The sequence below is a fragment of the Muntiacus reevesi genome, chromosome 10 (assembly GCF_963930625.1).
Source record: "Muntiacus reevesi chromosome 10, mMunRee1.1, whole genome shotgun sequence".
Taxonomy (NCBI): Eukaryota; Metazoa; Chordata; class Mammalia; order Artiodactyla; family Cervidae; genus Muntiacus; species Muntiacus reevesi.
Genome location: NC_089258.1, coordinates 61,228,067 through 61,242,681, shown reverse-complemented (window position 1 = coordinate 61,242,681; position 14,615 = coordinate 61,228,067). Strand labels below are relative to the sequence as shown.

Below are 14,615 nucleotides of genomic sequence, written 5' to 3'. Positions count from 1 at the left end.
GAGATTTTTATTATTATTAAACACCAAAAACATTTTGTATTGGGGTATAGGCAATTAACAATGTTGTGATAGTTTCAGATGAACTGTGAAGGGACTTAGTCATACATATACATGTATCCATTCTCCCCCAAGCTCCCCTCCCATCCCAGCTGCCACATAATTTTGAGCTGGGTTCCATATTGCTATATAGTAGGTCGTTGTTGGTTATCCATTTTAAATATTCTGCTCCAAGTCTTGAACTTACTTGAAGAGCTTAGTATGATGCCCAGTCCTCTGTAAGCATGAGGTATGGCTGTTCTTGTTACTTGGAGTCTGAAGAGGTGGATGTAGCCAGATTGGAAGGCGTAAGCTTGAGCTAAGGCATCTGAAGGTCATGGTGGAGGTGGGATTTGAATCCTATCAGTGTGGCTCCAAAGTCCATGATTGCATGCCTTGTGTGACTGCCACCTCTCACTGCAGTCCTCTGGCCACCTGCGTTCCAGTCCAGCTCTCTCTGTTATGTACCCAACTTACCTTTCGTCACCTTTCAGGGATCACCTCCCTGGGGAATACACACCCTTTATTTAAGAACCTGCCTGCCAGTGCAGGAGACGTAAGAGATGTGGGTTCTATCCTGGGTTGGGAAGATCCCCTGGTGGAGGCATGGCAACCCACTCCAGTATTCTTGCCTGGAGAATCCCATGGACAGAGGAGCCTGATGGGCTACAGTCCATGGGGTCACAAAGAGCTGGACACTACTGAAGTGATTTAGCACACACGCACAAGACTCTGTCAGTCTTGAAGCCTGTCCTGCTCACCTTCCTGGGAATCCCCAGGGCACTCTGCACAGGGGAGCTTGAGAGCAGGGGACTCCTCAGACCTCACTGTGTCCCTGCCTCTCCACTCCCAAGTCTCCCGCTTGATATACACTACTTGAGTGTTTGTGACCAATGAACTGATAATCTTGGAACCCAGGGCTCACTTCTCACGCCTGCCTTCTGGAATCTGGGGGAAGGACAGGAGCGTGGAGGACCCCACCTTTGTCACCTGGTCACTGGCCCAGGTGAGATGCACATGGGCCCTGACTTTGGCCCCGTCAGCCTCCTCCTCTGTGCCATCCCGTGACATGGTCCCCTCCAGAAGAGAGTAGGAGGTGACTCCATACACGAAGCTTCCAGCCTCCACCCAAACAAACAGGGTCTGTATATGTAAAGCCAGGGGGCCCATTGGAAGACACACACACACAGATACACACATGCAGTCCTAATTTTGAACACTCTTTGAAACCTGGACTGGTCCATCAGAGTTCACCGTGTGTCCGGTCTGAAAGTCCTGTGCCTAGTCACTCAGTCTGTGTCAGGCTCTTTGTGACCCCATGGACTGCAGCCTGCCAGGTTCTTCTGTCCATGGAATTTTCCAGGTAAAAATACTGGAGTGGGTTGTCATGCCCTCCTCCAGGGGATCTTCCCAACCCAAGGATCGAACCCAGGTCTCCGTATTGCAGGCAGATTCTTTACCATCAGAGCTACCAGGGAAGCCCCTGAAAGTCCTGGTTCAGAATAAAAAGATCTGGGGTGTGCCTGTGTGCTGGGATATTCAGAGCTGCTCCAATTAATGTAAATTTTGCTTAACTATACACTTTTTGGGCGGCGTGTGATTTGTTGCAGCACCTTTTTTTCCTACCTAATTATTTTTTAAATTAAGCTTTATTAGAGTATAGTTGCTTCTGTTGTTCAGTCACTAAGTCATGTCCAACTCTTTGTTACCCTATGGACTGCAGCACGCCAAGCTTCTCTGTCCTTCACCATCTCCTAAAGTTTTCCCAAACTCATGTCCATTGAGTCAGTGATGCCATCCAACCATCTCATGCTCTGTACCTTCCTACTCCTTTTGCCCTCAATCTTTCCCAGGATTAGAGTCTTTTCCTATGAGTTGGCTCTTTGTATCAGGCGGCCAAAGTAGTGGAGCTTCAGAATCAATCTTTCCAAAGAATATTCAGGATTGACTCCTTTAGGATGACTGGTTTGATCTCTTTGCTGTCCAAGGAACTCTCAAGAGTCTTCTCCAGCACCATAATTCAAAAGCATCGATTCTTTGGTGCTCAGCCTTCTTTATGGTCCAACTCTTACATCTATACATGACTACTGGAAAAACCATAGCTGTGACTATACAGATCTTTGTCAGCAAAGTGGTATCTCTGCTTTTAAATATGCTGTCTAGGTTCATCATAGCTTTTCGTCCTAGGAGCAAGTGTCTTTTAATTTCTTGGCTGCAGTCACTGTCTTCAGTGATTTTGGAGCCAAAGAAAATAAAATCTGTCTTTGCTTCCACTTTTTCCCCTTCTGTTTGCCATGAAGCGATGGGACCAGATGCCATGATCTTTGATTTTTGAATGCTGAGTTTTAAGCCAACATAAGATGGTCTGGACTGAATTAAAAAGCAAACCCACTATGGAGTTTACCATGTGTGCTTTGCCCTGGGTTCATCCATGTCACACTTTAAACCCACAGACACTGTCATTAGGCCTCTACTGAAGTACATATATGCACAGACACAACAGAATACCACTGAAGCATTAAAAAAAGAATGAAATTTTTCATTTGCAGCAACATGAATGGCCTTGGAAGGTATTATGCTAAGTGAAATAAACCAAAGAAAAAGACTATAATATCACTTATCTGTGGAATCCAAAAATTATAGTAAACTAGTGACTTTAACAAAAAAGCAAACTCACAGATTTGGAGAATAAACAAGTGGTTACCAGTGGGTAGACAGAAGGGGGAGAAGTAATATAGGAGCAGGGAATAAGTGATACAAACTATTAGGTATAAAAGGAGCTATAAGGGTATATTATACAACATGGGTAATACAGTCAATATTTTACAATAGTCAATATTTATGTATCTTATACAGTTATGATATTTAAAAATTGTGAATCCCAATCTTCCAATTCATCCAATGTTCCTTCCCCCTCTTCATAACTGTAAGTTTGTTTTCTACTTATGTGACTATTTCTGTATAGCCAGTATTTTATAATAACTATAAGTGGAGTATAACCTTTACAAATTGTGAATCACTATATTGTAATCCTGTAATTTATATAATCTTATACAGCTATACTTCAATTAAAAATTTTTAAAAGATTGTTTAAATTTTATCTTTTTTATTTTGGTCTTTCACTTGACATATATACATTGCTTTGATCATAAAAAATTTTACTTAAACTCTTTCATTTATTTAAATTATAAAGAAATTCATCAAGGGGCATCCAGAGAAGGTCATCAAAGGAAGACCCTCATCAGACAACAGTTAGAATTGAAATTAACAGCAATGGCCGAGCACATGCTCGGGTTCTAAAAGTACAGACCTGCTCCTGCAACTGAGTTTTGTATTTCTCTGCTTCTTCGATGTAGATGTTCTGAAGCTTCTCACATTCCCCGGTGTAAAATTCTTTAAGCCGATTCTCCAGCTCTGTTAGATCAGTCTGGTGCTGCTGGTTTAGCTTCTGGACAAATCCTTCATAAGCTATTTGCAACTCATTCCTGGCTTTTCCTAACTTCTCACAGGTGGTTGAAACAGTGACTGAAAAGAGATGGAAAAAGGAAAGAGAAGATGACACTCAGCCTGCTAAATGGCTACATCCGTAACACTCACACACAGCTGTGATGACTCAGAAAGCATAAACACGGGGCTCCCAGTGCTCATTCTCTCGGGACCAGATTCTCAACCATAACCGTGCAGGAAAGAAGGGTAAAAGGGAAGGAGAGGACATGGTCTCTGGCAGCAAAGGGCCAGCTGTCTATCAAGCAGTAAGAGAAGTCCTGGGCAGAGCCAGGTTCCCAGGTGCAGGGCACCCTTCCACGTGCCGACCAATCAGTGCAGGGGCCTCCAGGAGGAGAGGCTCTGATTGGCTGAGGTGTCTGAGGCAGGCCAGCCCCTGGGGGCGCAGCTGAGACAGAGAAGGAACAGAGAAGGCAAGACCACAAAGAAGAAACAGACTTGAAGCTTGCACATGATTGGAGCCAACGTAGACTCATGACTTCAAAAATACAGTAAGAAAAACAAAATATTAGATTATACGGAACACAAATCACCAGAACATAAAGACTTTAGGGAAAAAAAGCTACACCACATTGCGAATAAATTGAAAGGTTAACATTTTAAAAAGGCAAAGAAATTTGATAAACGTAATTTAAAATCAGACCAGCCTAACCTTTCACTACCACTACCCAGAACATAACTATTAACAATACCTTGCAGAACTTGCACATGAATAAATACCCACACACGCTATAATAAATCCTGAAAGAAATGGGAGAAAACACTTGCAAACGAAGCAATTTATAATAAGGGATTAATCTCCAAAATACACAAACAACTCATGCAGTTCAATATCAGATGAACCCAATCAAAACATAGGCAGAAGAGTCAAATAGACATTTCTCCAAAGAAAACATACAGATGGCCAACAAACACATGTAAAGATGCTCAACATCACTAATTATTCAGTTCAGTTCAGTTCAGTCGCTCAGTTGTGTCTGACTCTTTGCGACCCCATGGACTGCAGCACGCCAGGCCTCCCTGTCCATCACCAACTCCCAGAGCTTACTCAAACTTACATCCATTGAGTCGGTGATGCCAACCAACCATCTCATTCTCTGTCATTCCCTTCTTCTCCTGCCCTCAATCTTTCCCAGCATCAGAGTCTTTTCAGATGAGTCAGCTCTTCACATCAGGTGGCCAAAGTATTAGCGCTTCAGATTCAGTATCCATTTCTCCAGTGAAAATTAAGAGATGATTCCTTTAGGGATGACTCATTTGATTTCCTTGCTGTCCAAGGGACTCTCAAGAGTCTTCTGCAGCATCACAGTTTGAAAGCATCAGTTCTTCGGCATTCAGCCTTATGATCCAACTCTCACATCTATACATGACTACTGAAAAAACCATAGCTTTGACTACAGGACCTTTGTTGGCAAAGTGATATCTCTGCTTTTTATTACAATGTCTAGGTTCATCATAGCTTTTCTTCCAAGGAGCAAACGTCTTTTAATTTTGTGGCTGCAATCACTGTCTGCAGTGATTTTGGAGCCCAAGAAAATAAAATCTGCCCTTGCTTCCACTTTTTCCCCATTTATTTGCCATGAAGTTATGGGACCACATGCCATAAGCTTAGGTTTTTAAATATTGAGTTTTAAGTCAGCTTTTTCACTCTCCTCTTTCATCCTCATCAAGAGGTTCTTCAGTTCCTCTTTGCTTTCTGCCATTAGAGTGATATCACGTGCATATCTGAGGCTGTTGATATTTCTTCCCGAAGTCTTGATTCCCCCCCTTGATTCATCCAGCCCAGCATTTCGCATATGTACTCTGCATAGAAATTAAATAAGCAAGATGAAAATATACAGCCTTGATGTACTCCTTTCCAAATTCGGAACCAGTCCATTGTTCCATGTCTGGTTCTAACTGCTGCTTACTGACTGCATACAGGTTTCTCAGGGGTCAGGTAAAGTGGTCTAGTATTCCCATCTCTTTAAGAATTTTCCACAGTTTGTTGTGATCCACACAGTCAAGGCTTTAGCATAGTCAACGAAGCAGGAGATGTTTCTCTGGAATTACCTTGCTTTTTCTATGATCTAATGGATGTTGGTAATTTGATCTCTGGTTCCTCTGCCTTTTCTAAATCCAGTTTGTATGTCTTGAAATTCTTGGTTCACATACTGTTGAAGTCTAGCTTGAAGGATTTTGAGCAGTACCTTGCTAAATATGAAATGAGCCTGTGAAATGAGCACAATTGTAGGTAGTCTGAACTTTCTTTGGCATTGCCTTCCTCTGGGATTGGAATGAAAACTGACCTTTTCCTGTCCTGTGACTTTACAAAGTAGCTGCTTTACAATGTTGTTATTTTCTTCTATACATCAAAGTGAGTCAGCTCTCCACATACAGATATCCCCTCTATTTTGGATTTCCTTACCATTTAGGTCATCACAGTGTTATCCTACCCCTCTGTCTCTAGAGTTTTGTCTCTATGTCTGTCTCTATTTCTGCTTTGCAAATAATAGAACATTCATATAATAATGAATAAATAAATAATAGAACATGCAAATAGTAATTATTTGCAAATAATTTCTGCTTTGCCTCATTTTTCTAGGTTCCACATATATGTGTTAATACATGATATTAGCTTCTCTTTTTCTGACTTGCGTCACATTGTACGGTAGTCTGTAACTCCATCCACATCTCTGCAAATGGCACATTTTTGTTCCTTTTGATGCCTGAGTAATCTTCCATTGTGTGCATGTGCCACATTTTATTTACCCATTCATATGTCAATGGACATTTAGGTTGCTTCCACACCCTGGTTATTGGAAATAGTGCTGTAATAAACACTGAGGTGCATGTATCTTTTCTAGCTATGTTTTTTTCCAGGCATATGCCCAGGAGTGTAGTTATTTGGTCATATGGTAGCTCCATTTTTAGTTTTTTAAGGAAACTCTCTACTGTTCTCCATAGTGGCTTTATCAATTTACATTCCCACCAACAGTATAGGAGGCTTCCTTTATCTCCACATCCTTTCCAGCATTTATTGTTTGTGGATTATTTTTTATGGTGTACATCCTTCTTTGTATTTGATTATTTTTTTATGCTCTGGGCATGGCATAGGGGGAGAATTTTGTGATCCAGCAAATGGCCCAGGAAAGTTCTCAAGTCCTGCAGAAAAGAAACAAGGCTGACTCCTGCAAAGTTTTGCTACCCTCTTCCCACTCTGGTGTCCAGCCCCCTTCTTATCTGTCAGCTTGTCATCTGTCAAAGAAGTCCTACTGGGTGACTCTTGCTTTCTCTAAAGTGCAGGGGGAGACATCCATCAGCCTTAGATCATGCCTGAGAGGTTGGAGTTGCCCTGAAACTATATCCGACATCTTCTTCTCCTCCTCTGCCTTGACTTCAGTGGGTGCTCATTCTACTCAGTACATCCGTCCATCTTCCTTCCAGGCCCATTCATTAAGCAGCTGGGCCTTTATATCCTGATGGATTTTTTTCTAATTATTTTACTATATTTTACCATTAGTATGCTCTTTTTTCTATTAAATGGTAGCATTAATGATACAGAATTCTATTATTTTCTGCTGACCAATCATGATATGATCGGATTAAGTGAATAATAGTTACATAATCACAACAGTAAAAGATGTTTATCAGTTTTCACAATCAATAGCCAGACAAAAAATAAAAGATAATTACATTTGCAAGCAATAATGGAAAGAGGATTAAACTAACAATATAAAATAATTACATACAATTCTGGAGTTAAGTAGAATGATAAGGTAAGTGGAAGTGCATACATGCACGTAGTCTCATCTGCTCAGCCAGTCTGTCCTTTGTTCAGCTGGTGCACTTAACTCATTTACAGTTAAAGTAATTATGGATATGTATGATCCTATTAGTTGGTGACTCTGTCAGTAAAGGGTCTGTCTACAATGTGGGAGACCTGGGTTGGATCCCTGGATGGGGAGGATCCCCTGGAGAAGGAAATGGAGACCCACTCCAGTATTCTTGCCTGGAGAATCCCCCTGGATGGAGGAGCCTGGTGGGCTACAGTCCATGGGGTCACAAAGATTTGGACATGACTGAATGACTAACTTTCACTTTCACTTTCATGATCCTATTACCAGTTTCTTAGAGGTTTTGGGTTTATTTTGTGTTGGTCTTTTCCTTCTGTGCTTCCTCCCTAGAGAAGTTCCTTTAGCATTTGTTGTAAAGCTGATTTGGTGGTGCTGAATTCTCTCAACCTTTGCTTGTCTGGAAAGCTTTTGATTTCTCCATCAGATCTGAATGAGAGTCTTGCTGGGTATTCTTGGTTGTAGATTCTTCCCTTTCATCTCTTTGTGGATTTTTTGATGATGACAATTCTGACCTGTGTGGGTTGATCCTCATTGTAGTTTTGATTTGCATTTCTCTAATAATTAGTGATGTTGAGTATCTTTTTGTGTGTTTCTTGTCTATCTCTATGAGCTCTCTGAAGAAATGTCTGTTTAGTTCTTCTACCCATTTTTTTTGAGTGGGTTATTTATTTTTTTATATTGAGCGGCATGAGCTGTTTGTATATTTTGGAGACTAATCCCTTGTTGCTTCATTTGCAAATATTTCCTCCCATTCTGAAGGTTGTCTTTTTGTCTTTTTATGGTTTCCTTTGCTGTGCAAAATCTTTTACATTTAATTAGGTCCCATTTATTTATTTTTATTTTCAACACTCTAGAAGGTGGGTCAAAAAAAGATCTTGCTGTGATTTATGTCAAAGAATGTTTTACCTATGTTTTTCTCAGAGTTTTATAGTGTCTGGCTTTACATTTAGGTCTTTAATCCATTTTAGTTATTTTTGTGTATGGTATTAGGCCTTTTTTTTTTCCAGTTCTACCAGTTTATTGCTACCAACCCATTTCCCTCCACCCTCCTCATGCGTGCATACTGTCATGTAACCCATGAACTGCAGCCTACCAGGCTCTTCTGTCCATGGACTTTTCCAGGCATGGAAAAGTGGGATGCCATTTCCTTCTCCATAGGCGGGTGTTCTAATTTCATTCTTTTACATGTAGCTGTCCAATTTTCCCAGCACCATTTATTGAAGAGGCTGTCTTTTCTCTATTGCGTATTCTTGCCTCCTTTGTCATAGATTAGGTGACCATAGGGCAGCACTTCTTTTATTTTTCAGGGTGATTATTTTTTTAATTAAGAAAAATTTTATTGAAGTATAACTGATTTATGATCTTGTGTTAATTTCTTCTGTACAGCAGAGTGACTCAGTTATACATGTATATTCTTTTCCATATTCTTGTCCATTATGGTTTATTACAGGATATTGAATACAGTTCCCCATGTTCTACAGTAGGACCTTGTTGTTTATCCATCTGGTGTGTAATAGTTTGTATCTACCAACCTCCAACTCCCAGTACTTCCCTCCCTTACCCCAGCCCCCACACCCTTGGCAACCATATCTATTCTCTATGTCTGTGAGTCTGTTTTGTTGCAGCACCCTTTAAAAAAAAAAAAAAAAAGCTCCACTCAAACTTCACATCTTGCACTTCCATTTGGGGGGGAGGTTGTGAAGTGGTTACAGGAGGAGGGGAGGGTCTGCGATTGAAGTCTCTTTGGAGTGGGCTTTTCGGGACTCAGTGCAGACTCTGCCCCCAGAGGCCTGAGGTCACATCCTAACCTCTGGGATGTCCTGCCACATGGACTGTGTGAACCCACTAGTAAAAATGGACATTCTAAACCCAGGCATTTAAACTGTAATCCTGCTAAATAATTTGTTTCCTGTTTTATATTGTTGACACAGAAGAGGGGGTGGAAAAATCCAGAAATGTTTTCCAGTGCATTTCCTTCCTTCCACCCCCAGTCCTGCTAAAGATACAGCATGGTGCTGGGGTTAGTCCCAAGAGCTGCATTGTTATGTGGCCAGGTTCTCTCCTGGTAGAAACAGCATCTTATAATTTCTATCACTACTGTACCAGTACCTGCTGGGTGCCCAGAAGGTGTTCAGTACACTTATTGATCTCTTACTGACTTTTTACCCCAGGGCACAGCTCTATGGGGAATGTTGTTGTTCAGTCACTAAGTCCTGCCTGACTCTTTGTGACCCCATGGACTGCAGCACACCAGGCTTCCTTGTCCTTCACCATCTCCTGGAGTTTACTCAAACTCTTGTCCATCGAGTCGGTGATGCCATCTAACCATCTTATCCTCTGTCATCCCCGTCTCCTCCTGCCCTCAATCTTTCCCAATGAGGGACTTTTTCAGTGAGTCAGCTCTTCACATCAGGTGGCCAAAGTATTGGCGCTGTGGCCTGATATTATGGTTTACCTGGGAACTTTCACTTCCGTTTTGTCTATACCTTTTCATCTTTTATCTGCTGAAGTCAAACTCCATCCTCACAACTGAAATTACTCTTCTGGTTGCCAACAAGGTTTTCATTTTGCCAGATGAAATGTGTGTGTGTGCATGTGTGTGTGTGTGTGTGTGGAGGGGGGAGGACATGGATCAGAATGAAAAGCATCTGATGAGTTTAACCATCAATTTCTTGACTGTTTCTCCTTGATGATCCCTTTTCCTGATTCTACTTCTTCCCTCTCTCCACCTCTTTTTTCCCTGCTGGTCCCCTGGTTTGTCTCTAGACTTTGTCCTCAGCCTTCCCTTTTCTGTCCACACTCTTCCCCACTGAGTTCACTCATTCTTTAGTTCCTGCTCATAGCCCCTGTAGATGGTACCCCTAAAAATAAATTTAGAGCTGTTTTTACTCCTCTGTGCCTGGCCTGGATTTCCAGTGATTCACAAAACATCCACACTTACCTGACTGTAAATTCAGAATATCCAACAGTGAATGTATTACTTGCTCACCCCCATCTCCTTTCTCTTCTTAGTTATGCCATTTTAGTTAAAACCCCACTCTTTCCATCACATGGAAATACAAACTGAGAGGTTATTATCCATGTGTCTTTCTTCCATCTTGTATACCCAGTCTGTCACAAATCTTCCTCAAGAAAACAATTCTTGTTTTCGAGTCTTTTCCACTGCTGACACCCAGCCTGGCCCCAGCACTGGCTGTTCATCCCAGTAAGAGCCTCTCCCTCCTCTCCCTCCTCTCCCTCCTCTCCCTCCTCTCCCTGGCCTGTTCTCCCCACTTTCGAGGAGTGGCTAAGGGGGGCCCTCACTCCCCACCTTCAAACCTGAGGGTGGTCCCTGCTCGCTGCTGAGCACAATGTATACCCCTCCCAGTGTTCTCAACCACGCGCCCCGTGACTGCCACCCCCTCCTTCCATCTCCTTCTGTGATTAGTGGATTAAATCCCCAAGTCATCAAGTGACTGCTACCCACCACACACCAGGGACCCACGGCAGTGATCTGAACAGAGCAGGCCCCTCCCAGCCCCGGCAAGTTCAGCCTTCAGCCCCCTGCTGGCCCCCCATCCCACCTTTCCGAATCCAGCCTGTCCCACCTCCTCCTCAGAGCTGCCTTCAACCTTCCCACCCACAGTGAGGAATCCCTTCTCTGAATTCCTACTGCTCTTGCTGTGGGCATCACTTTAGCTACTCTCTGATGTCTTCGTGACTATTAGTTTTAGCTCCTCAGCTGGGTTGTAATATCCTTGATGGCCACTTTTATTTGGGCCGAGGGCCATCCACAATGTTGGATGTGCGTATCTGATGTAGTATTCACAGTGACTACTACTAATCTACCCGTATATGTAATTAAGATACAATTAGGATAGCACAATGAACCAGGTGTGGCAGCAAGTGCTTTAGATGCATTTATCATCTAATGAGTGGGTACTGGGCACACACTTAATTGATTTAAGGAAGACAGTCTTGTTCAGCTGTTCTCCAGCTGTGGGTCTCAGGAAAGTCCTGTTTGCTCTCTGAGACCCGGTCTCCTCATTCACAAAATTGGGAGCTGGATTCCTGCTTTTTAAGGTTCTTTCCAGTTCCAACACTGTTGTGCAACTTCATGTCAGTCCCCTCATTTCTAGAGAACTTTTGCTTTGTGCTGTGTGCAGATTTGTTGCTCAGAGAATATAAAGCAAATAGGGCGGTATCCCTGCCCTCAAAGTTGTCCCCATCCATTGTAGTAACAGGAAGCCAGAGGTATTGGATGGGTGAGGGGGAGGGAGCCGGTTACGTCACTGGGAGAAAACAGGGCGATTCCTGAGTTGCTTCTAATTAGAAGCTTCCTGAAGGAGGAGAGATTTCCGTGCAGTTGACTGGTGCAGTGGGAGTACAGAGGCACCTCCTGGAAGAACTGGTGGGCTGAGCAGCTATTCCGCAGAGGCCAGGACAGGCTGTGTTGAAGACCAACTAACCCGACGTGGTCCTCTGTGCTAAATTTAAAGTGGTGACTGAACCTGTGTTATAGCCACCTACAATGGAAGAATCTCGACTGTGTCAGAAAAGTATGTGGATCCCAGAGCGGTGAGGCATGTGCATATTGGAGATTCACCCTCAGTTAGGACCATTTATTTTGGCATCCTCACAGGCTGAGGCCATAGAAGGTAGGCGGGGGGGGGGGGGGGGGTGGGGTCAAACCAAGGATGATACATCTTGGTTCTTAACATAATATAATACAGGGAATTACCATGACAATCGGCTAATCCCAGAGATGATAATAAAACACGTTTCTTTCTGTCCTCATTTCAACGAGGACCTGAAGGGATTGGCAAGTATATTCACATGCAACATGATAAAAATATAAGAGATAAAAAATGAGGAAATAAAGGTAGAAGTAATAGTGTGAGGCCAGAGGAGAAGTGGCCCAAAGCTCTATATACTTGACCAAAGGTGGGTACATGATTGGGGCTCCACATCTTAGCAACCATGCATTTTTTCCTTGCTGTTCAGTTGCTAAGTTGCGTCCAACTCTTTGTGACACCATGGACTGCAACATGCTGGACTTCCTTGTCTTCACTATCTCCCAGAGTTTGCTCAAACTCATGTCCATTGAGTCAGTGATGCCATCCGACCGTCTCATCCTCTGTTATCCCCCCTTCTCCTCCTGCTCTCAATCTTTCCCAGCATCAGGGGCTTTTCTAGTGAGTTGGCTCTTCACATCAGGTGGCCAAAGTATTGGAGCTTTAGCACCAGTCCTTCCAATGAATATTCAGGGTTGATTTCCTTTAGGATTGACTGGTTTGATCTCCTTAAGGGGAAGTTCTTATCTGAAATATAGTAATTCAGCATCTCAAAGAGTCCAAGCTTGTGTTCAGAGACTTATTCTTACTGATTAAAGAGGTTTTGCATCCTGGATATGGCTGTATGCTTTCATTCACTTTGACTGCTGCTAAGTAAACTCATTAGAAACCAAAATTGAAGGCAAAATGCCCACCCAAGGCTTTGTGGCTGAACGTGTGTGACTGCATTGCAACACACCAGTGATTTTACTTAAGGAAACCTCAGTTCTGAGGTCGAAGAGAATGTCTTCTCTTGAGAAAATGTCATTGTCATTGATGTCAAATGCCACTGTCTTAGCCTACTGCTAAGAAAGGCTTTCCCCTCTGCCTCCTCACCTACCCCCAACACACTTTTCTCCCAGTACACCCTTTTATTCATCAGTGCTGTCTGAGAAGGGCCCTCTGCCCGGAGCCTTGGGGCTTCATGTGTGAGGGTGATGGAGCAAAGAGAGATGGGTGCCGGGTCCCGGCCCTGTTGATGGGCTTTGCTCTTGTTGACAGTGTGAAGCAGCACGAACGCTACAGCCAGCTGACCCTGGTCAACTCCACCGCAGCTGACACGGGCGAGTTCAGCTGCTGGGGACAGCTCTGCACTGGCTACGTCTGCAGGAGGGACGAGGCCAAGACAGGCTCCACCTACATCTTCTTCACAGGTAAGAGGCTGGCTGCATTGGCAGAACTCTCCAGACTTCTGGACTTGCCCACATTAAAGGTTCCCTCTGTCTGCCGATTATCAGATAAGGACAATGAGAACACTCCCTGTTTCCCAGACTCTGAAAAGCTCAGGTTTTACATCAATTATTTCATGTAAGTCTTGCAATAACTCTTCAGGGTAAGTACATATATATATGTGTGTGTGTGTATGTGTGTGTGTGTGTGTGTGTGTGTGTGTATGTACTTTTTTTCAATGAGAAAGTTGAGGTTGAGGGAGATAAGTAAGTCCTTCAGTCAGATGGCAGGAAGTGGCTGGACCAGCATTTGCACCCAGAACTGTCTGGTCCCAGAGTCTGTACTTGCATTGTCCAATATGGCAGCCAGCAGACGTGTGGTGGTACCAGTGGTAAAGACTCTGCCTGCCAATTCAGGAGGTTTAAGAGATGCAGGCTCTACCCCTGGATTGGGAAGATCCCCTGGAGAAGGAAACGGCAACTCACTCCAGTATTCTTGCCTGGAGAATCCCCATGGACAGAGGAGCCTGGCAGGAAACAGTCCATAGGGTCACAGAGAGTCCGACAGACTGAGTGACTAAGCACACACATAAGACTTAATAACCGATCTGCTGTGTCAGGGGAAGGACTGAAGGCAGGAGCAGAAGGGGACGCCAGAGGATGAGATGGTTGGGTGGCATCACCGCCTCAATGGACATGAGTTTGAGCAAGCTGCAGGAGTTAGTGATGGACATGGAAGCCTGGCGTGCTGCAGTCCATGGGGTTGCAAAGAGTCGGGCATGACTGAGTGACTGAACTGACTGACTGGTGTCAAGGGAAAGAAGATGGTATGGGCGTGGATTTGAGACTATGGATTTGAAGTTGAGGTGTGTGTGACTATTCAAATGTCATTGGGGATTAGTTAAAACTAAACAAGGTCAAGACTTCTCTGGCAGCCCAGTGGATAGGACTCTGTGCTTCCAATGCAGGTTCAACCCCTAGTCAGGGAACTAAGATCCCACATGCCATGAGGCACAGCCAAAAGAAAAAAATCTGTTCTCTACCGTACCAAGGCTATACAAATATTTTTTTTTAATTCTTTTAAATTAAACAAAGTTAAAAATTCAGTATCCCGGTGACCCTTGCCACGTTTCAAGTGCTTCATTGGCACCTGTGGCCAGCCTCTACCCTCCTGGACAGTGGATTCAGAACAGCCATCAGCACAGAGGGCTCGAGCATGGCCTGGCTGTAGACATCCAGTCACTGCGCTCTCACAGTCT

General features: G+C 43.5%; 1 protein-coding gene across 1 annotated transcript in view; it reads left to right on the top strand.

Annotated features, from left to right (window-relative positions):
- The window catches only part of PDGFRL (platelet derived growth factor receptor like), a 77,715-nt gene that overhangs the window by 46,390 nt on the left and 16,710 nt on the right, over positions 1-14,615 (top strand). The window contains exon 3 of the mRNA XM_065901482.1: positions 13,190-13,341. Within this exon, the coding sequence (XP_065757554.1) occupies positions 13,190-13,341 (152 nt within the window). The remainder of the gene's footprint in view (positions 1-13,189; positions 13,342-14,615) is intronic.